At 41.8% G+C, this 21507-nt stretch overlaps 1 protein-coding gene across 8 annotated transcripts in view; it reads right to left on the bottom strand.

The window, feature by feature from the left end:
• nbeab (neurobeachin b) overlaps window positions 1-21507 on the bottom strand; it is a 190953-nt gene that overhangs the window by 73249 nt on the left and 96197 nt on the right. For 7 of the 8 annotated variants that reach the window (XM_068714813.1, XM_068714796.1, XM_068714833.1 and 4 more), the window contains 4 exons: window positions 17696-17757; window positions 13468-13532; window positions 11382-11490; window positions 9109-9275 (listed from right to left, as the gene is read on the bottom strand). In XM_068714813.1, coding sequence (XP_068570914.1) covers window positions 9109-9275; window positions 11382-11490; window positions 13468-13532; window positions 17696-17757 — 403 coding nt within the window. Of the gene's footprint in view, window positions 1-9108; window positions 9276-11381; window positions 11491-12805; window positions 12885-13467; window positions 13533-17695; window positions 17758-21507 lie in introns of those variants that run through there. The other variant, XM_068714842.1, reaches the window with a different exon arrangement.

The raw sequence follows: 21507 nt of genomic DNA on the forward strand, positions 1-21507 counted from the left end.
TCGGGGTCTTGGGGCGGTTGAGGCATGAGCCTATAAAACAAGCCCCCTCCCTGCATATGCGGAGCCATGATTAAAATAATGTGCTGAAATATTCATTGAAATGATTCCCAGAGCCCTGGAGCAACCCGACTGAAAATTGCATTTTTATTCATTATTAATAACAGCGAATTAGGGTCGTAAAAAAAAGAGAGAAAGAGAAGAAAACAGTTCCAGCATGTGGTAACCATCTTTGTAAATGATTATTCCAACATTAGTGAGGACCTGGGATAATTTTATTGCTTGCAGCTAATGCAAACCATTAAGCACGTGGCCTAGCATTAGGTTACTAAGTGCTGCTTGTTCCAACTGTGCGCTAGCAGGATCTGTTTTAAAGCCTCTATGTTTCCTTTAGGGGGAAATGCAGCAACAACAAAAAAAACTGGGGGCTTGGTTTAATTTACACTTGACAGTGAGGCGCAATACATAAACAATAGTGAGGATTCAAATAATTGGTGTGCAGTTGACAGTACGGTAAAATGTGATTACATCAGCCTGGCTCGAGGTTCATTTTCAGCCAAATTTTAAGGAATATGGCATCATTCAATTTGATTTTGTGGATCTTCAACAGCCACAGTATGTGAGGATATGACAGCACATTCCAATACCCACACAGCACATGAAGTACATGCTACAATAGAACAAAAGTCGTTTAGCTATTATCGAAAACGTTGCCTTTGCCTCTGTATTATAAAAAAGTAAAACGCTAAAAGCAGCCACCCAAAGCTCCATATAAAACCTTGGATCTAGTGCTTTAAGAAGAGATTTTTCAGTGCATGCAGGACACAGTAAGAGCTTGGCAGGCAGCTAGTCTATCGCATTGTATGGTTTCTGCAGCCTTCCCTGCCACAGCATTGAAAGCAGTCTGAACAGATTAAAGTGTTACAGGGGATCACATCACAAAATACAGCCTCCTTGCCCCATGAATATAATATCTACAAAATGTCAGAAATCAAGAGGCTCAGGAGACTTAGCTGGGCTCTGACAGCAACAAGAGCTCAGTCTCAGTTAAGTATCAATCAAAATTGAGTCCATGTGCGCACGTTGTATGCACAAAGTATCAGGAGTCGCTGTATGCAAAGCGAGACTCGACGCCTTGAGCTTGTCCCCTGTCAATCTCCCTCAAAGCTTAACGGAGGAAAAGAGAGATGTCAGTGGGTTGAAAGGAGAAACCCACGTAAATGATATTGTAAATGCGAGATTACACAGTGTGAAAAATGCAAATCCACTCTAGGCAACTGGGCGATTACTCCTGAAGATTATGTCCCCTAATTCTTGCAAATAGACAGCAGATGCCAGTGGGGGATAAATCCACCACTTTGAAGATTTCCTTATAACAGTATTAACTGCATTTGATGCTTTTTATTTGGCCTGCTCAAGGACGCTCATTTGGGTTTTTGGTCTAAGCCATCCATTTGTCTTCAACAGCAATCAAATGCACACCATACCAAACCCTTTAGTTACAATGACTGATTCATGAGTTGAATGCCAATATTTTTGATGGGTCTTCCCCTTGATCCGTCCTGTGCAGATGGTTTCAGTTTGAATGTGGTATTCTGCTATTTAAATAGGACCTGTGATGTTCTAGACTGCGTGGTAAGTGCTTGACCGGATTTGGACCGTGCCAAAGTGCTGTGCTGCAGGAACCTCCTCTCTGAGGGTGGTCCAAAAAGTGCTCAGGAGGGATTGCACCCCTGATGGAGATCTATAGCTGGGAGCTACTGAGCTGTCACACAAGGGATTTCTGAGGTGCCACTGAGCTGCCAAAGAGCACATCGTCTTAAAAGCATGATGGGAAATGAGGAATAAGTAAGAAGTTCAACTTTTTTTGTCAAAACCAGTGTCATCCTCACTCATATGGGACTCAACTAGTGGTGTAACGGACCTTGGTTGATCCGTAATCCGTACGGATTGCCCATCGAGGTTCGGCACGCATGTGAACCGCAAATTAATTACACAGTTTAACGTTAACTATGTGAAATCGGTAAAATATGCGATCACGACATCATTTATGCTTTTCTAGTCACCGATCTCTGACAATGTTACATTGTAAACAACTAATCTGTGTTTAAATTGACACAAGGAGAACGAAGTTGCGTTCAGTTACATTATGAGGCGTTCAGGCTTTGTTCAGTGAAAATGAGTATTGGGCGAAGGTAAATTATTACGTTATGATGTGTTCACGTGTAATCTCGCAAAATGTAGTTTTGGTGATTAATTTGAATAAACATAGTTGTTTGAAGGAAATATTTTCACAACAACAACATAGATATTAGAGATGAATTATTTCCTAATCATTTGAATTGTGTGTTTTAATAAAAAATAAAAAAAACATAAATTACTATAAATAAAAAGAAAGTATTTAGAGTTTTTGATGGTTTACACTTCAGACTTCAGAGCGGTTGAAAATCATTTTTGGGACGGTGGCAAAAGAAAACAATAGTCTGGATCCTTGTAGACCAGCTGCTATAATAATAATAATAATGAATCAATATGGGTCATCAATGATCGACAATTAGTATCAGTGACAAAAGAAAAACCTGATCAGGGATTTTCTTTTGTGCCGATCCGATCTGTGACTCTGATCCGTGAGTTTTATGATCCGTTGCACCACTAGACTCAACCATATAATAAAATGGCACACGTTCCCACAACTGCACAATGGTCATTTCGGAATCATTAATAGAAAGCTAGTTGTCTGTATTGTCTGTGAAACAACAATAACAAATTGTCCACAGAATAGCATTCTTTATTAAGAGCGGTCGGCTCGGGACCTCCTTATTTTCCACATCAAATTTGTCTTGCTTCATGACAACCATAAAGAATGGCTGCGAACTGGCCTCCTAGAAACTGCCAAAATGTATTAGTCCCGTCACCCATCAATCACCCAAATGGATTTCAAACTGCATTTTAAAAGCTAATTTTCCAGCACTGATAACCTACAGGAAACGGGAGCACCATTATTTATGGATGCTTTCAGACTTGCTAAGTGCAGTAGGATAAATGTGTATGAGGACTATCGTCTATTCTCTTTGCTTTTAAATAGGTATTTAAAGCACACCTTTCCTCAAGGAGCCACTGTTGAGATTTTTGAGTTGCCAGATCTAACACCCCAGTGTGCAGGGAATGCGTTTTGTTTGTAAGAGGAAAGGGAAAGCTGGCAGGCATAATTCAAAATAAGATGGGGAGGAAAATAAAAGGATTGATAACAGTTTTATAGGAAACTATGACATCATTCTAGAAGAGAGAGATACTTTTGACAGCTGACAAGAGCTCATATTAGATTAGAGGGTGATATATGCTTTGTGCTGCTGGTATAATAGGGCAGCAGAGACCCTTTTGTTTTTCGAACAATAGTATTGGTGTTAGAGTAAAAAGGTAAACTTGAGCCAGTGCAAGGAAAAAAACAGTGCTGTTACGAGGTTAAATGTGCCTGTTTGAGGCCTAAATTGTGTGTCAAATCACCAAGCCAGTGCTCCATGCTGGATTCATAAGATTCACTAAGATTCACGCAATTGCGTTGCAAAATAAAATCCCATTTGATTACAGTTAAATCATTGAAATAAAAGCAATTACACAGATCTATTGTCAAAAGCAATAACTTAGAACCTTCATGTTTTTCCAAGTCACTTAAACCAGAATGGCTCAATGCAACATGTACGGGGCTGGATTGCAGACAGATGAGGATCTCACGGTTAAATATTTCCTTTTTATTCTATTTATCCTATTTATGAGATTTGTGTGAGGCGGTCAGGAGGAAGGACAGGGACATGCTGATTCAATAAAACACCATTATATTCCTTTTAAAAGCTTCCACTGGTGACATGAGTAGGGGGTAATTATAATAAATACCCGTAATCAGTGACAATTCTATTCAAAGGCGCAGTGACTGGTTTCTATCACACACACACACACACACACACACACACACACACACACACACACACACACACACACACACACACACACACACACACACACACACACACACACACACACACACACACACACGGACACTGAACACATGTCAGTTTATAGTGCAACTCTGAGAACAAGTGGTCTTTTCTTTCTTTTTCAGTTGTCCCAACAGGCTCCGACTACGAGCTACACAGTACATGAGGAATTTGTTTGAGATGCAAGGGTGTAAAAGTCATGACGAAAAATAAAATAAGACAAAAAAATATAAATGCTTGACTATAAAATAAACAAAAGAAGTAGTTCATTGCTACCTCCTTAACATTTACCTGCCCAAACAGAATTATTGAGTACAGAGATGTAGGAAAACAACTGTCATTTGACTAAATCACATTACTTAATGGAACCGGTCCTTTGATGCCTTTAAAATGACAACCAGATATGCGGGTCTGTGATGATACAGAAAACCATCAGGCAGCCAGCAGACACTAAAACCAAAGCGAGGAAATTCTAAAAACATTGTCTGTCAACAATTGCATTCTTTCTGGTAAGCATTTCTACAGCCCATTCCTCAACATACTGCTGCTGGATAAAAAAAATAATACTAAATAAATAAAATAAAGGCACTGTGCATGAACAAGTTGTGACTGGAAACCATATGGTGATGAGCATTTCTCAGCCCACTGCTTTCAAAGTAACCTTAAAACTAAGAAAAAAAAAATACTCAGTGATTTCCTCTATAAAAACACATCAAGTTTGATCATGCCTCTGCTGAATCCAAGTGTGAAGTGACTATATGGCCGCCATCATGATCGGATTACCGCAGAGGGTAAGAAGACTTTCATCTCTGAAATTTCGCCATTGCCTATCATCACTACGCTCAACGCTGTTGCAGACGTGCGGAGAGCAAGCTAAGATTCAAATGCGTCTAGTTATCGGATATGACTTTTCTTTTGTAGATTGAGAGATAGAGCACAGACACAGGGAGGAATGGGTATTGGACAAAGACGAAAGGGAAACAACACAGCAGCAGCAAGATTAACTCCAGGTCATCTGGTGTAATGAAGACAGACGTACGCGATCAGACGAAGGATGAGGAGCCCTACTGTACTGTTGGTGAACTCCCATGGATCGCCAGCTTTGTGGATCCCCATCTTTCATCGGAAATGGGGCACAGTCAGACCGTGCCCAGTTCAATTTCAACACCCGGGCGAAATTGATGATTGTGTGAGTGGGCCTCTTTCCAGAGATAATTAGCACAGTGTGCAAGGTTAAGAGTACCCCACGGGACTAGAGCCTGCTGTAGGTCAAGAACAAATGCAAGCAGAGAGAATATCAGCTTGCAAGAACAAAAGGAGCATCATGTGATGAGTAAGATCTAATTAAATGAAGAATAAAAACATTATCACTCGCAAGCTATTATAAAAGGGGCGTCGTTTTATTGACTGAAGAATTAAAGATGCTATGCAGAGGACTGGGTCAGACCAAAAATAGCTTTGGAGGAGTGGGCAGAGTAGAAACCTCTAAAGTCTGCATGCAACCATAGCAAAACATGGCTTCTAGGATTACCTCATTCTACTATATTCTTAGTAATTGTAACAGAATATTAAACATCGATGACAAGAATCTGTTTATTTAAAAAAAGTGAAGTAGTTACATATTTTGCGACACTGGATGTCAAAAGGAATACTATTTTTGAATTATATCCATTTTATTATCAGAATGATTTTGGTTTTTATTATCAGGACCAACCAGAGACCTTGGCCTTTCTTTTCCACCCCAGAGGGGCCATCAGACCTCGAACCCTCTGAGGCTATAAAGGTGCCCCCCTCCTGTGCTCGAGGACTTCTATTAGAATTGATAACCCTTCCAGGCGAGACCAAATACTCCGTGCGCATCGTGAGTAAAAAGGTTCATTCCATCACAAAGTTATTATCCACAGGCAGATTGTTACCATTCATCAAGTGTGAGAGATGAAACTCACTGTTAGTCAAGGGAAACGGCTGTTTCACTGCCTTGCCACAGATCAATATATGCCGCCATTTTCCTTTCTCTCCTCTGCTACAAAAAAGTAATTATACAGAAGAAATGTTGACAATCGATAGACTAGTCAGGTAAGGTTAAGGTCTGCTGTGGGGGCCAGCGGAGGCTCCTCCGTCACCTGTCACTGATGCTGCTGATGTGAACACGGACGCCTGCATGGGAACAAAGGGAGGTTTGTCTCCATCAGCCCCTTTTACATTTCTGTTAAGGTGGTTGTGTCGAAACAATTAGTAACCGAGGAGTGCTGGAGAGTGAACGGTAGACAATGACGAAAGGAAATTGCAGCTTACTGTAAGTTTCACCTGTACGTAGGTGTGCCTGGATATCTGCGTATCTATAAAGAATACATTGGCTGTGCAAGTGTTTTAAAAACATTTGTGACGCAACATTAAAAGGATGCAAAAAACTTGGCACATACACCCGTCTGTATAATTCTCAAAGTCTATTTAAATCGTTTAATGAGTTACAGATTTTTGAGGTGTATGAGACATTGAAGAGTTGCTTCTTGATTTACTCCTCAGCAGTGTGAGAGAACTGCAGAATGAGAGCGACTTTATAGTATCATCACAGTGAGGCAGTCCTACGCCGCAAAAGTGGTGGACCCTATTCTTCAATGAATTCATCAACCTCGCCTTGACATCTACTTTCACTTTAGACGAGCCTGAACTTTATAATCCACTGGCAGGGTTCAGAGGTCAACAGCAGAGGGGACCAGAGGGCATGAAAAATCACTCCCTCCCTGGAAAAAACTCTGACATCCAATTTTCAACTTGATTTATCAGTGTAAAGCTAAAATTGATAGTGTGTCATTACTGGGCAGGGAGCTGTCTTGGAGAGATGTATCAAAGCCTCCTCATTTTGATTTAGCACGGCGGATCAATATAACCCTATACTGTTTCAATTTGAGGAGTATTGATTTTCCCATGCTGACTCTATACAGCGGGACATTCATCATCAAGCAAGCATATAGTATGATCTAACAGGGCACCATAGGGTCCGATCTGCTTATTCTTCACTCAGATCGCACGACTGCAGAGCAGCTGTTTTCAAGCCTTGCACTGAATATTTCCTTTTCGTCAGCTGTTGTCGTCGGTGCCGCGACGCAGTGTCTTACGCTGGTCGCCACAAAGAGAACGACTCAAAAATGGATGTCAGAGATGCAGATAATGTGCAGATGTCTGTAATTCAGACAAAAGCAGATTGATCTTATGGTAAGTCAGATGGTTAAATCATATTCTAATGAGCGCCGCTCAAAACACAGACTGGTAAACTATGAACGTGTATGTTATACTAGTTTCTGCCCCCTGCATGCCTGAGAATAATTTTGTTTATAGACAAAAAACAAATATCTTTTGGCATGTCTCCAGGCAGAACTTAGGAGTAAAAGGCAAAGCAATTTCTGTGCATGATGGCGAAAACAAACATTGATAAGTCTGTCTCTCTCTCTCTCTCTCTCACACACACACACACACACACACACACACACACAGAGACAGACATAACAGACAGCCACCTCAAAATGCTTGAGGGCTTTATATCTTACAAGAGCAGCATAAATGGGAAAGTTAATGTAGCATTGAATAAGACTAAGCTGCTGAACTGCAACACTGCCTTGAGCTTGTGAGCATATTGCATCATTTTTCTTCACCAGCAGGTTACCATTAAATTTGAATTTGTTGGAAGTTTTGCGGTATCATTTACAATGCACCCACGCTCAATAACCTTTTGTTTCAATGCAAATGCTATGCCTCTGAGGGGCTCCATAAATATTTGAACATGAGCCCAGAATTCAATGCAATAGATTTTGTCACTGGTGCTACTGCTATGGTGCAGCCAGTTTTATACTGCAGCCTTCTCAGTCACGGCCAACATATATACACATATACATATTATATTATTTTTTAAACATTTTTTTCATTTGACAATATCTATAAAAACTAAACATAATTGTTAGACCATTCCAAGAAATGAATCACAACACGTTGATAGCATAGAAACAAAAAAAGAGTGAACAATGCCAAAATACAAACATTTGATTTCATGAAGTAAGTAGACATGGTGTGCCACAATGCATAATCTAATGAATCTATAAAGAAATAAACAGAATGTAGCTGCTTATGACAGAAAGTCTTTGAACTTTACTGCAAGTCAAAAACAAACTATAGCCGTAAAAAATAATCACGCCAGCCAGAATATTATATGGTATAAGATACAGTATGAAATAAACCCAATTTCAGCAACCACGGTTGAACATCTGCATTGTATTTTCAAAATGTAATAATAAAAACCAAAGCTACCGTTTCAGCGACGCGGCTACATTTGTTTTGGCAAATCAGCAGTGGTGGTCTGTGCCTTTCAAGGGCCTTGTCTTGCAGAATGCAGCTCACAGCATAATTAGGTATTCTAATTATTGTTTGGGTGAACATGTTGCTGTCTGACTGCACATTTCTGCATCTGAATCCTGTGATTTAGAGTCTGCAAGCAGCGACTGAAGCTCCCCATGTAGACTTTATGACAATTGATGACGTGCTGTTACATCTGTAACAACAGATACATGTTAAAATGATCAGCTCTTAGCTCAGCACACAATAGTATGTTGTAACACGTCTGTTTGTCCATTATAGCTAGCTCTTGATCCTGCCACTCCACTCTGTATCTGTGGGACCATGTGGATGCAGGTGAGAAGTGGGAGGCAGAGCAGGAGAGCCCGCGGTTATTTTAACAGGGCCCATGGGGAAGTCTGCAACTACCACCAGGTGCTGGGCTGTGTTACTGAGCGGGTCAATGAATGCCTGGACAACACTGCAGAAACACCCCAACCCCCTTCTTCCCCCTCTGCTATCCCGGTCTGTCGGAAGACTGGCCAATCAGCTGTCCCCAGGGGATTAAGCCACTCCACACTGTAATTGCGTTTGCTGACCTGATCGCTGACCCTATCGGATCCTGGGAAAATGACATTAACTGGTGGTCCAATCCCATCACTGCAGAGTTTTGTGAAGAGGTAACTTCTGTCCTCTAGGTTGGACCTAAGGTTGAGCAGCTATGGTTCACGTTCAAGACTTAGTGGGGCCCACGTTGGTCCGAAGGTGAACTTGTACAAGTGTGAGGGCTTACCTCTGGGCCAGGGTCCCCCAGGCACTGTGCTTGTTGGTGAGGATGTTGACGATTTTCTGCTTTAACTGGTTGGCCGTCACATGGTCTCTGTGTTTAGCGGCACTGATCAGGTGGTCGCACATCTTCTCTTCTTCTTTTCTGTCAGCAGCATATTGGGCACAGTTGGACTAATTTGAGATTTAAAACAAAAGGGGGGGAAAAAAGAAAAATATAGTGTGAACCTTGTTGTATATTTATGACTTTCAGTACAGTATCCACTGCCAAAAGTGATGCCTGACGTTATACTAATAGCATTTGAGAATGTTTTACTTGAATAAAGCCAGAATAATATATTCCCTCTAATGGAGCATTTGTCACACTGAAGAATGTTATGGCTTCATTCAACACACTTGAGTGCATAAAGATATTAGTGGACAGCTGAGAGATATATTTCTGCTCCCTTGGAGGAGTGCAGTAAATCATGGCGAGCACATGAAGGCAGTCCATTCCCTAACTGCGGACAGATGAGGCTCCCCGCTAGGTAGCCGTGGATGGTGCTATTAGAGGAGAAAGGAAAATACTCTAATAGATCCACAAAGAATATAGTCTGTCAAGGTTAACAAATCTACACTGCCAATATATCTAGGAATATGTTATTGTCTCCTGGTATAGGAATGGTGTCAAATGCCTGCAGTCATTTTCCAGAACAAAATGTACCATGAGGACACATTGCCTCCTGTAAAATGCAAACCTAAAAAAATAAGAATAGTGATGATACCTTAGTCCAAATAATGTTTGATATCCAAATGATAGGGTTAAATTAATCTATTTAAATTAATCTATTTAAATATGAATTGGCCTCAATATGAAAAAATGGCGATATTGGCTTTAAATCAATTTCCAGAAGTCAGTGCAACTCTATAAGTGTTCCAGGTGGCTAAAAGTAATCTAGAGGAGCACATCTGACCTTATCTTTGCTGCTAAAACAAGATTGTCTCACTATGCCACCCTGGGGGAACCCTTGCTAATATTCAAAATCTAATTTGCTAACAGAAGCTGGAAGTTAATTGAATTCCCTGTTTCAAATTTGAATTCTGTCAGATATTATACTTCAACATATTCTTCATACGGCGGATAACTCAATCTCCGCTTGTCAACTCACATCACCACGTGACGCAGTGACAAATATCAAACGTTATTTATCACTTTAAAGCATATGACGCTTTGCCCTGACACCAACTTAATTGTAAAAATGTCTTATCTGCGTCCTGAATCTTCAATCTTGGAGAGTGGGTAATAAAGTAACATCAGGCTTAGATGAAAAGTGTAGGCTGTCTGGCGTTGGCAGACAGAACGGATGGGGCCAGGTACACTTCCCCGTTCTACTGACATTGCATATCTAGCCGTCTCTTCCAGTTTATCTAGCAGGTCAAGGATCCTCAAGAACTGTATATCAAGCAGCTGTTTGAGGATGGCTGCTTTTCCCAGATAAGAAACTCATCACTCCACACATGTACCCGCTGCTAACAGAGGCGGTGAACTGAGTGTGTGTGTGTGCAGGTGTGTGTGATTGTATGTCATCTAATGTTCTACAATAACCAAACAAACTAGTTTAATACAGCACAGCTTCTTCATATTTTGCTATCAATCTTTGTGGCATTTATTTGCTTCATGTGCTAATTTGCTGACCGGCTTGCACTGAAAAATGACAAGGGCCGCGTTTTTCTTTCTCGTATTTTCTATAAAAGACAAAGATTAGGGAAATATAAAAGCTAAATACTGATTACTGCAAGAAAATTCATATTCCAACATTGCTTAAATCTCGTTAGCTTTTCCTTTCATGTATGAAATATGAGAGGTTTGATGTGGGCAGGCTAAATACAGACTCAGGAGGCTGTCCTGTGAGTTGGTTGGCAAATATATGAAAATCCTAAATTAATATTAATTGTGTTTCACTTTGCTACCAGCAATTTAATTATTTGATAGGAATTGTAGGGGTCAGGAGATAATCCTCAGCAGGACACAATTACTGAGCATGTACACCTGAAGGATATTTTGTTTTTATCAATTAACATAACTTGTATTACTGTTATTTAGAGTTCCATAGAGGATTGACAATATATTCCATTTTCACAGAAGATAGTAAAATTGGAGTTTGGAGAACCGGTGATCTGCAATACTGCTATTCACTGCTGGTTATACTCTCTTTTGTGCAATATTTTGTCAGTAGCTCGACTCTGTGCCCAACTTTACCATTTCGGTTCGGCTGCATTAAAGCGTTGCACAGTTTATACCTCAAACTCTGCGTGTTTGTGGACGTCCTCCGCTCGCTGTCGGTTCAGGATGAACTCGGCCTCGTTGGCGACTCGAACTATGTGGTCCTTCATGGCATGGCAGAGCAACCTTTGATATTCCAGAGAAACGGCGTACATTTACACACAAAATATCATTAATACGGAAACATCCAGTTCTTTATGAGATACAATCTGTCCTAATGACACCTCTAGGGGAGGAGCAGGGTTAAGGCAAAATATAGCTAGTCAGGATTGTGCAACATTCTGCTTGTTGAAAGAGCAGACTAGTAAACAGCATCATTTGTCTGTGTTATATTGCAAGGCTGCAGGTCAGTGACAGTTCCCTCTGTAGCATTAAGGAGGGAATGGAGTGTCATTAGAGCATTGAAGCTTGTCTGGCATACTGCTGATTGACTGAGCATCCCTTCCCACTGACCAGAACATCAACCCAGTGCCTGTATTGCTGACGAGTCAGGCCCGTGAACAACTTCTCACATGGCTGACTCTGGAGGCTCCATGGTCTCCACCCACATTCACATTTAAATTCCGCTATCCTTAATAATTGAGAACACCCTGGCTACTGTGTGCAGATTACATGCCATTTTACACACCATTAGGCTAGCTTTGTTTTAATTAAAGCAGCCCCTGTTCCTCTCCAGTGCTTGATACAGATTGTAATTTCCCTCTTGTCCCAAGGAGAGGCAGTAATCCCGAGGCTGCATTCATCAGCTGCTATTGCCTCTTTAATTGTTGACAAGCAGTCATTAATAGACAGACGTTCAACTGTTCAAAGACAGAGGCTGACAACGCCAAGCTTTGTTTCGAAACCAAGAATAGATGAGAAAGCGAGTTGACGGGTGATATTTGGAGACTGAATGAAAAACCACTTCTGTGCTCATATTTTATAGAAAGGCAACACTAATCAATACAGGTGATCACACTCTTTGTTCAGAGGTTGTCACCTAATATCATTGACAATCCCAGTCAAAACCTGACAGTTTGTTGCTTGTGCTGTAAACAATAAAAAGAATTGTAAAACTGGTCTTTGGAAGTGCAAAATGTGTTTGTGTATTCTAAGATTGTGTCTCACAGGACCCTATATTTTGTCTTGTTCTTCAGGGTCAACATTGTGATCCCTGCATTATTTGCTTTTGAGACTTTAATAAACTGTCTTAACAGAGCTGTGTGCATAAAGAAAAAGACACTGCATGTCTCTGTAAATACTGTACCAACAGTAAACCTAAGGCAGCGCTCTCACATAGATAGTGACTTACAGCTACAGTCACACAAGAGAGGCCCAGTGGTAGTAATCAAGTAAAGTGATCCCTTTACTTTTAGACAGTTCAGGGCATTTTCAGTATGTTGCAAAGTGGCTTTGCTTTCAAACAGCTGCAACATGAAACAGAGGAACAGCACACAACTACCTGATGTATCCGTTGCCACACATGCAGCAGGAACAACGTCTTTGTCGGCCACGCCTTGTAAGGCAAACAGATTTACCAGACTCTCGCTACCTCTGGATCTGTCTAGTTAGGCAGAGCAGGTGTGCAGAGACTTGAGTAACACTGCGAAATTATGTATCCGTCAGCAGCACCCTGGACAGCGCCGTGTGGCCCGACTGACTGAAGCTCTTTGTTCCAGGGCCAGCAGGGGACTCAGAGAAGCATGGCTGGGCTGCGGCAAGAGCCCGGGCATGGAGAAGGTCTGGCCAGATGGGTCAGCAGATGGGCAAGGAGGCTGAGCCGCCCCTGATCTGCTCCGTGGAAAAACCCTGAGTCTGGCCACACCCAGAGACGTAGAGGAAGAGGGAGGGGGACAGAAAGAGAAACGCAGACACTGGGACGTACAGTATGACACGCACAGACGGAGATATAAGAAGGCAGACGATAGGAGAGGGTGACCGCGCTTCAGTTGATATTCTTACTTCATCCATCGCCACGACCGTATTTACCGTTGACCCCTACTGAGCAGTCACCAAGAGGTTTAGAGATAATCCATTTATTTTTAAAGGACATACTTAAAACGGAAGGACAAATAAAAGACTGCTTGGCTGACTTTATGTATTAAAGAGAATGGACACATTTACCTTCCTTCGTTGATTAGCTCAATGAAAGCCAGGCCAGCGTTCTTCTGAATGGAGTTCTGCCATTCCTGAAATGAAACAAATTTGTGATCCGTTACTTACAGAAGAGCTCCGTTTTTTGGGTGTAGTTTTTGGGCTGTAAATGGTTTATTCAAAGTTCTAAAGCACAATATAAATACATCCTTATAATCAATATAAGATATGGGTTGAGAACAAATCATGTCAGTGTAGCAAGGTTTACCCAAAAAGGCAGTAAAGCTAAAAGAATACTTTCTCAAACAGCTTTACTTAAAACAAGTAAAACACAGTAAAAAAAAACACCATTTTGATCCAGCAAAATTCACATTTCACCATCCAAATTGCATATTGCAACTGTAATCTAGATTACATGTCATACTTTGTAATTCAAGTGGGTAAACAAAGCATTTCGTTCATCTACCCTTAGACAAAAGGCTTGTGGCTATAAAAAGTTAAATTCCTGCACAGCCAGCGAGGCCACCCTTTCTTCCTATGTGAAAAGAACTGTACACACAGGAGGGATGTAATTGTGGGATGAAACTGTATCCTCTCACTTAAATACAGCCATTTCCTCTGTCCCTTACAGTGACAGATTACTGAGCAGGCTCACTGAGCCCTGCAGTGTGCGCCTGGAAGGGATCCCAGCCCTGGGCCAGAGTGCTAGCACTTGCTGTCTCACAACATGCTCTGGAAATGATTAAAAAACAGTTTGAGAGCGTGCCTTTCACTGTGGGAAATCCAGCTCTCCTGTACCCTCACTGAGGTGCAAATGGAAGAGAAAACAGAGAAGGCCACAGTTCAAAAGAGGAGAAAAAACAGAGGAAAATGAAGGGAAAAAGGTTTTCAGTCCTGAGGGCTACTAATGTAGTAATGTGTAAACTATTCACATTCATAAGGAGCCTTTGAACTAGACTATCCCTTTCAAATTTGCCGAAAATAATGTTTTCATTTTCAACGGAAAGACTATATTGGCGGTTTTACTCCGTAGTTGTAGATGCGAAACAGTGATCCACTGCTTTTTCTATGTCAATGCCTGGTCAAGGTAAGCAGCATTTGTTGTGTACAGTACCAGAATAACTGACATTATTACGTATGGGCATGTGTTTTTGTACACAGTTGTCGTGCCTGACACATACAGGTTCACGCAAGAGTACGCAGTCTGACCCTACAACGCGTTAAGTCGGGGAGATGGGGCTGACAAACTGCTGAGCATCTGGTATCCAAATGTTCCCCATGACCCCCTTCCTCTGCTACAGTATCTGCCTGGAATAAGCTGCTTTTGATTTGGACAGGGATCACGTACAGCCAGTCGTCTGAGGTTCCACTTGCACCACGCTCACGTGACAAAAATAAATACAGAAATCAAGGCAGATGTGACACTGGGGCGTTGCCAGGAAAATGGCAGTAGGTCAGTGGAGGTATAGCATGAACTAGTCAAATTTGGTATCTTGTCTGAGCTATGCTTGTTGACAGCTGAGAAAGCACTTCAGAGGCTCTCTTTTTTTTTTTTTACTGGAGAACAGAGCTCCCAGAGGAGGCTGCCTTTGATTGCATGAGATTCCTCTGCTGCCCATTTGAAGAGAATTAGACATGACATGCAACTGCTTAAAAAAAAGAGAAAGAGATGTGGTCCTTGATGTAAATGCAGACCATGACCAGAATGCAACACCTCTGGCAGGCGGTTGGAAGTTTTTTTAGTAGCTTGGATTTCTTTTTCATTATTTAATTTGAATGTGCATCAATTAAGTTGTTGGCCTTTTAAGGGCAGGCGAGGTCAACAATAACAGTTACCTACTTACATATTCAGCAGGCGTGGGCAACATTTGCGTTGGTCATGTTTCAGGTGAGCTTACAAATGAAAGTCCAACGGTTACTAAACTAGTCACTACATTTTTACTGTGAGGAAAAGGATCTTGCTAACACTGTATTTGGCGTTGGACACGTTGTATACAATTTGTTTGCCTGAGCTTTTTCTTTTTGCCTGCGACTGCTAGAAACAATTTTAATGAGAGCGGTGAAACTAAAGAGTGCTTCATAGAACTTTTGTGTGGAATACCAAACAATTTGCTGGAAGCTGCTAAAAAGCAACACGCAACACTTAGAAATGACGATGCCGTAGGTTCACTTGGAACAACGTTACAATTCTTCCATCCATCTTCAATAAAACCACCACCTTTATGTCGGACCTAAACTCCCAACAACTCCCAACCCACAGAACAGTTTTCTGGCCTTGAGAAGATTTTCTCTTCTCCCACTTTCATCTTCCTGAAATTCAACAGGGCACCGCGTATTTGTGGCGTTTCAATCCACCCTGTCAGTGTGCAGGAGCGTTTGCTTTTATCTGCTCTGCTGTGCTCCGTTATACTCTCCACATCTGGAGGCCTGCCCTCACTAAATCTCCGAGGCTCCACTCTAGATCCCCCCCCTGTATGTTTAAGCTGTTACAAGAAACAGAGCTGCTTGACCTTTTCATTCAGCTGCCCAGGCTGAGGAGAGACACACAGTGTCTGCAACCGTGGCAAGCCACACGATGATTGCTGCGATTAGTATGCATAAATAAAAAAAGGCAGATCATTAGCACTAATTCATTCATAAAACTGACAGGTCACAAAACAGAGAGGGAGTAAAGGTCAGTTAAGTGCCCTCCTGGCTGTCTTAAAACATTAATGTTGAAATATGTGAGGGATACTTTGAAGTTGGCATTTTTTTTAATGATGTCAGCCACAGCTCATCCTGCATCTGAGAAGACTTGTTGGGCTTTTTGAAAGCACTTGAGATACAGTATGTAACACCAAAGACATTATTTAGGAGTATATGACAATGTGATTATCAGTCAGAGCAAACATATCTGCTTGTGATAAAACAGCTCTGCATACATATCAGCTTTGTCACCTGAAAGAAGAAGTAAGATAGAGGACACTGATACCAATTATCCATCATTACAGAGTGATTTTAAACTCATATTAGCTGGCAACATGACTGGATTCATTACTGATCGAGCAGCATTATGATACAAAGCAATGGCTCATCTTTATTTGAAAGGTTGTAGAAGGACACCAAGCTATACGGTCCAGTTTCAAGCCCTCGCTGTCTGATCGATATCTCAGCCTGGATTTCATCCCTAGAGCCCTTAATGGCAGGAACCTCTGGAGCTGCAGTAATGCTATCTGTGTAAAGGGGGGGGGGGTGGACTCAGACCCCTAACAGCATGCTGACGCTCTCATCTGCAATAAATCCAAGAGCTGAAAAAAGCAACTTCCCACAGATACTCCACAGACAGAAAAGCAGTGCAAAAAGGAGCCCGTCAAAAACCTTCAAAAGAGCAACAATAACTCAATGCTGGCTGCCCTATTTATGTACGTTCTTTGGAGGAAAGCCCCTGAATAATGGCCTCCATATAACAGAGGCTGAGCTCCCTGCTGAAGAGGGCTTTGGACTGCGGATACCACGGAGCGCACATAGTGGCAATCCACCTCCTCAAGGCTCTGGCCCTGCAGTCTGGATCCACAAAGAGGCACCAAGTAATGGCTTCCTTATGGGCTCCCGACGCAAGACTGATGGGCTGACAGAAGGTATGTTAAATATCTCCTGTTCTAACTGCTACATCGGGGCTTTGACCTTCTCTAAAACAAGGGCTTAACAAGAGATTCAGAGGGTCAGGTCGGAGGTGATCAGTCACTAGCAGCGTTGCACAAGGTGGGACTCATTCTTTGAAGGAGGGCTCTGGACTAAAGCTCTGGGGTGTAGTGAGAAAGTCCCTGGATTCTCAGAGAGCTGTTAGTGTCGGCATGCCGTCATCGGTTTGGACAATTTGCTTGTGGAACATTTTACAAAAGAAATCTTCAAATCAAAAATGTAGCTTGTTTCGACAGTGCTCTCAGCATTTAACAAAGCATTAGCCATGAAGTTATACAGTAAAGTATTAGCAGTTTTGACAGGATAAAGACTGAACCTATTTTTTGTGTTTAAAATATATATTTAAAAAAAATTGGAGGTGCGTGAAATAATGTAATATTGACCATGTCCAATTTGAAACAAATCTCAAGCTGACATCCACATAGTGTTGACAGAAATGATATCTAGAGAGGAGTAGCAGATAAAGGCATATTACACAGGGAAAGGAAGCGAGGAGGGGAACTAGAGGAGGAGACAAAGAGAGGCTGAGAAAGAGGATTGTGAAGAGGAGGAGAAAGAAAAAAAAAAAAAAAGTCACCTGAGAACAAAGCAGCATGACGAGCTCCACTACCGAAGTGCTTGACTTCATGCACACGAGACCTGTAGAGACAAAACAGAAGAACAGAATTATATATTAACTATAAAGGTAGTATATAACACAGTATAGCCGTGGGTGCAATCAGTCCTTATAATATAATATAATATAATCGGTCGTGTCACAGTACAAGATAATCATTTAAGAATAAATAATCACGTTTAAATTTCTGACACATAGTTTAGAACTTGGATGAAGCTATATTGTTTTTGGCATAAGGTCAATGTCAGGCAGTGCTAAAGAATTTATAAACCCCTAAATTGTGCTTCCAAGTTGCCCTTCATAAAACTGTAAAAATAATAATTTGCATGGCTACATAACAGATGAACACATGTTTATGTTCCACACACACACACACACACACACACACACACACACACACACACACACACACACGGAAGTGAACACACACATTCACAGCTTCTTTCCTCATCTCCATTCTGTAGCCGGTGAGCCGCAGAAGCAGACAACTCTCTAATGAAACAAGGGCAGGTGTGAAAAGCTCATTTGCAGAAACAATGGCTGCAACTGGTCTCGTATTCTGCACCTCCAACTCCCTCTGTTGCACTTGGCGAGAACCATTAAAAGGTGCAGTCATTAAGTAAAGGGAAGAATGCAACTCTCCAGGACTCATTAAAAGCTGGCAGGAGTTTAACTCTGTGCCACACAGCAGCCATTGTTCCATGGGTGACGGGGGTGTCGATCAGAGAGAATTGAATATTCTTAAGCTAAGATTTCAGTTAACGTCGTTGCACTTTGTTGTGCATTGTACAGTACAACATACACACGAATCCTAATATTAGTGGCACTATTGGTTGTACTCACAATGATTCTCAGGGAGTGACACAATAGTATGCAGTATATAAATCGGACCACCTTTTAGAGAGGGAAACAGACCTTAACTTAATGACATATGCAACATATATTCTGTTTTTAGGTTTACTTGCCTTGGGACTACAGATGAAAAATAGCCTCTTGGCTAACTCCGGCACATTTACAGCAATGGTTTTATTAATGTGTCCCTTATCAAATAAACCAAATAAATAAATAAATAAAGAGACTAATACTGGACAACAACAAAATATATAAGCTAATATTATAGCGTGATATTAACATTGAATTGACTCGGTTTGGCTAAATGCTGTGCAATGTAACAAAGAATTCTAAATATTCAGCACTCTGGACGTACGGATCTCTTGGTCGCCGATCTCCACCCCTGCCTCTATTCATGAGCGAAGAGTGTCCGAGGGAGCGCATTGCAAATACTCTGAGAGGATGTGACCCTTCTCTTGTACACAGAGTGCCACTGCTGACCCTCTTGTTATAGCAGTGACATGCTGAGCCATAAGTCAGTCCAGTCTGACACAGGAGTCAGGTGGCCAACTGACCCTGGCCTTGTGCTGGTAGACAAACTAAATGCATTCTATTTAAACACGGCCTGCCAGTCCTTTCCTGTAAACAGGGCAGGGTTAAGGCACGGGTGAATGTGGCATTGTGGGGCAATGCGCCGGCAGGCTGGGCCACTCTGGGGACAGCGAGAAGCAGGCGGCAGGCATCACAACAGCGGCAGTGTTCACACACAGGACTTAGCCACCAACTCCAAGTGCAAAGCTCAGGGTGCACTCAACATAATTGCCGCAGTGACCACGTCTGCAGTGGGGGGGGGGGGGGGGGTTGAAGGAATAGGGTGAGGCGAAGGGGCACACGGGGCACTGGGGGGGCTTGACCTCGGGCAATCTAAGGAGTGATGGATGACTGGTAATTACTGGTAAATGGAGCGCCTTTGCACTACAGCACAGTATTTCAACTGTGAGCCTGGGAATGGCCAGGGGAAGAAAAAAAAAAAAGCAGAACGAGAGGGAGGGACAGCTCCACCATTTGGACAAACACACTTGCAACTGGGACTGACCTGAGTTTAAGATTTACGGTACATGCGGTGAATCTGCGGGTTTGTTTTGTCAGATAAACCTGCTCTAATTCATGTCAGGCAAAGGGTGCACTTTTCACAAACCCAGACAGGGTTAAACACGTCTGGTGAGGAGCAGTGAGGCCCGAGCTGTCTATCCGCGACCTTGTTTGTGGGGTTACACTCTCAGCTCAGCTCTGGTTTGTCAGCTTGGTCAGTCTGCTGACAGACTTTGAGTGAAAGGGTAACAGACATATTCACACTTGTCAAGGCTATGCTACCTGATTTTGCATTCCTTTTTTCCGTGAGTTTGAGTGAGTAGCCTTAGCCACATGTGCATGGCATACCCACATGGCTATCTACATATGAATATATGGATGATATATGCATGATGTATGGAGGAAAAATGACATGTGGCTGTTTGTGGAACTTTACTTGCTGGAATGGAAACAGTAATTCTTGAAATGCCCTTTGGATGTCTGCAGATGAGAACTTAATTCATCATTTCTACAGGATGGGCAGTATAGTATGGAATATTATACAGTAATGGCATCAAATTATTAAGACGCAGCTCATAAGCCTCCCTAAATCGATTACTTTCAACGCTTAAATTAAATCCCAGTAATACATTCTGATAAAAATAAGTTCTAGCTGCTTGATAACAAAAATAAGCCAAGAAAAACAGCATAAAATAGTTTCTATATTATGTTATGCAAAACACAATAATACTGGCAACAATTAATAATATGAATCAATAATACACATCTTTTAATTAAAAGTAGCTGGCAGTGTAAACGGTGCAAACACACAAGTAAACTATGCTCAGGAAAGTGGACACGTGTCAGACAACTTCTTTCAGAATCCAGCTTTCACAAAGTCATGGGAATGCATTCTTCCAGCCTGCTGTCATTCTTCGCATGGACTTCTGAAACTAATATCGGTTTTGCTTACACTTAAAAGAAAAGACTTTGGCAGTGAGAAACCACAGAGATATAATTTCACTTTGTGCAAACTGCAGACTGAAGGCCACACATGAATTTCGCACTGTGCACGCACAGGCAAACGTCTGCACACACAATCACACGCATGTGTGGTAGCGTGTGTGCGTGTGGTGGCAGCGTGTCCTTGCATATGCAAGCCAAAACAAGTATTGGGAATGGAGTGGCAGAGCACACACATGCAGGCAGACAGTCCCTGAGGTTAGGCACAAGTAGCACTGTGAAAGACTGCCAACCTGGGGCCTGAGGAAAGCACCGGGAGCCTTCACACAACCACCAGGAAATGTGACTGGAGCCCAGAGTGGAGTGCAGCAGAAGGATCACACACTGTGTGCAAACACTGTGCACAACCAAGCCAGTCAGACCAGCACTTTGAATATATGCAATGTGACTGCTCCAACGCTTTTTAAAATAAAATCACGAGGCTTCAATGGGAAGGACATTAATCTTGAAGGCTGGTTTATTGTGACAGAGATTACCAAGTTTGCGCTGAAGCATCCATGATTCCAGGTTTCGTTGCAATGCTACATCACTTTAACATCAACAAACCATTACTGCATTATCGCTTCGACATTACTTAACAATTAACAAGGGCTCTGTAAGAATCTATACTTTCATTCCAATGTAAATACAGTTAAAAGATTTCAAAATGTCCTACAATCACAAAACATCCGACAAACATCACTTCCCAAAAAAAAAATTGACTAAAAATGACAAAAATCCAGCAAGAAGCAGGATGACCTAAGATACTAAAAATATCACTGGCACGAGGCAAAGGCCACCAATTACTTCAACATGACATCTGTTGTGACTGTGAGACGCTGATGTTTAAAAATACTACATCTCGGAAT

The sequence above is a fragment of the Cebidichthys violaceus genome, unplaced genomic scaffold, assembly GCF_023349555.1.
Source record: "Cebidichthys violaceus isolate CVI_PGR_0920_01 unplaced genomic scaffold, fCebVio1.0.p SCAF_1, whole genome shotgun sequence".
NCBI classification, from domain to species: domain Eukaryota; kingdom Metazoa; phylum Chordata; class Actinopteri; order Perciformes; family Stichaeidae; genus Cebidichthys; species Cebidichthys violaceus.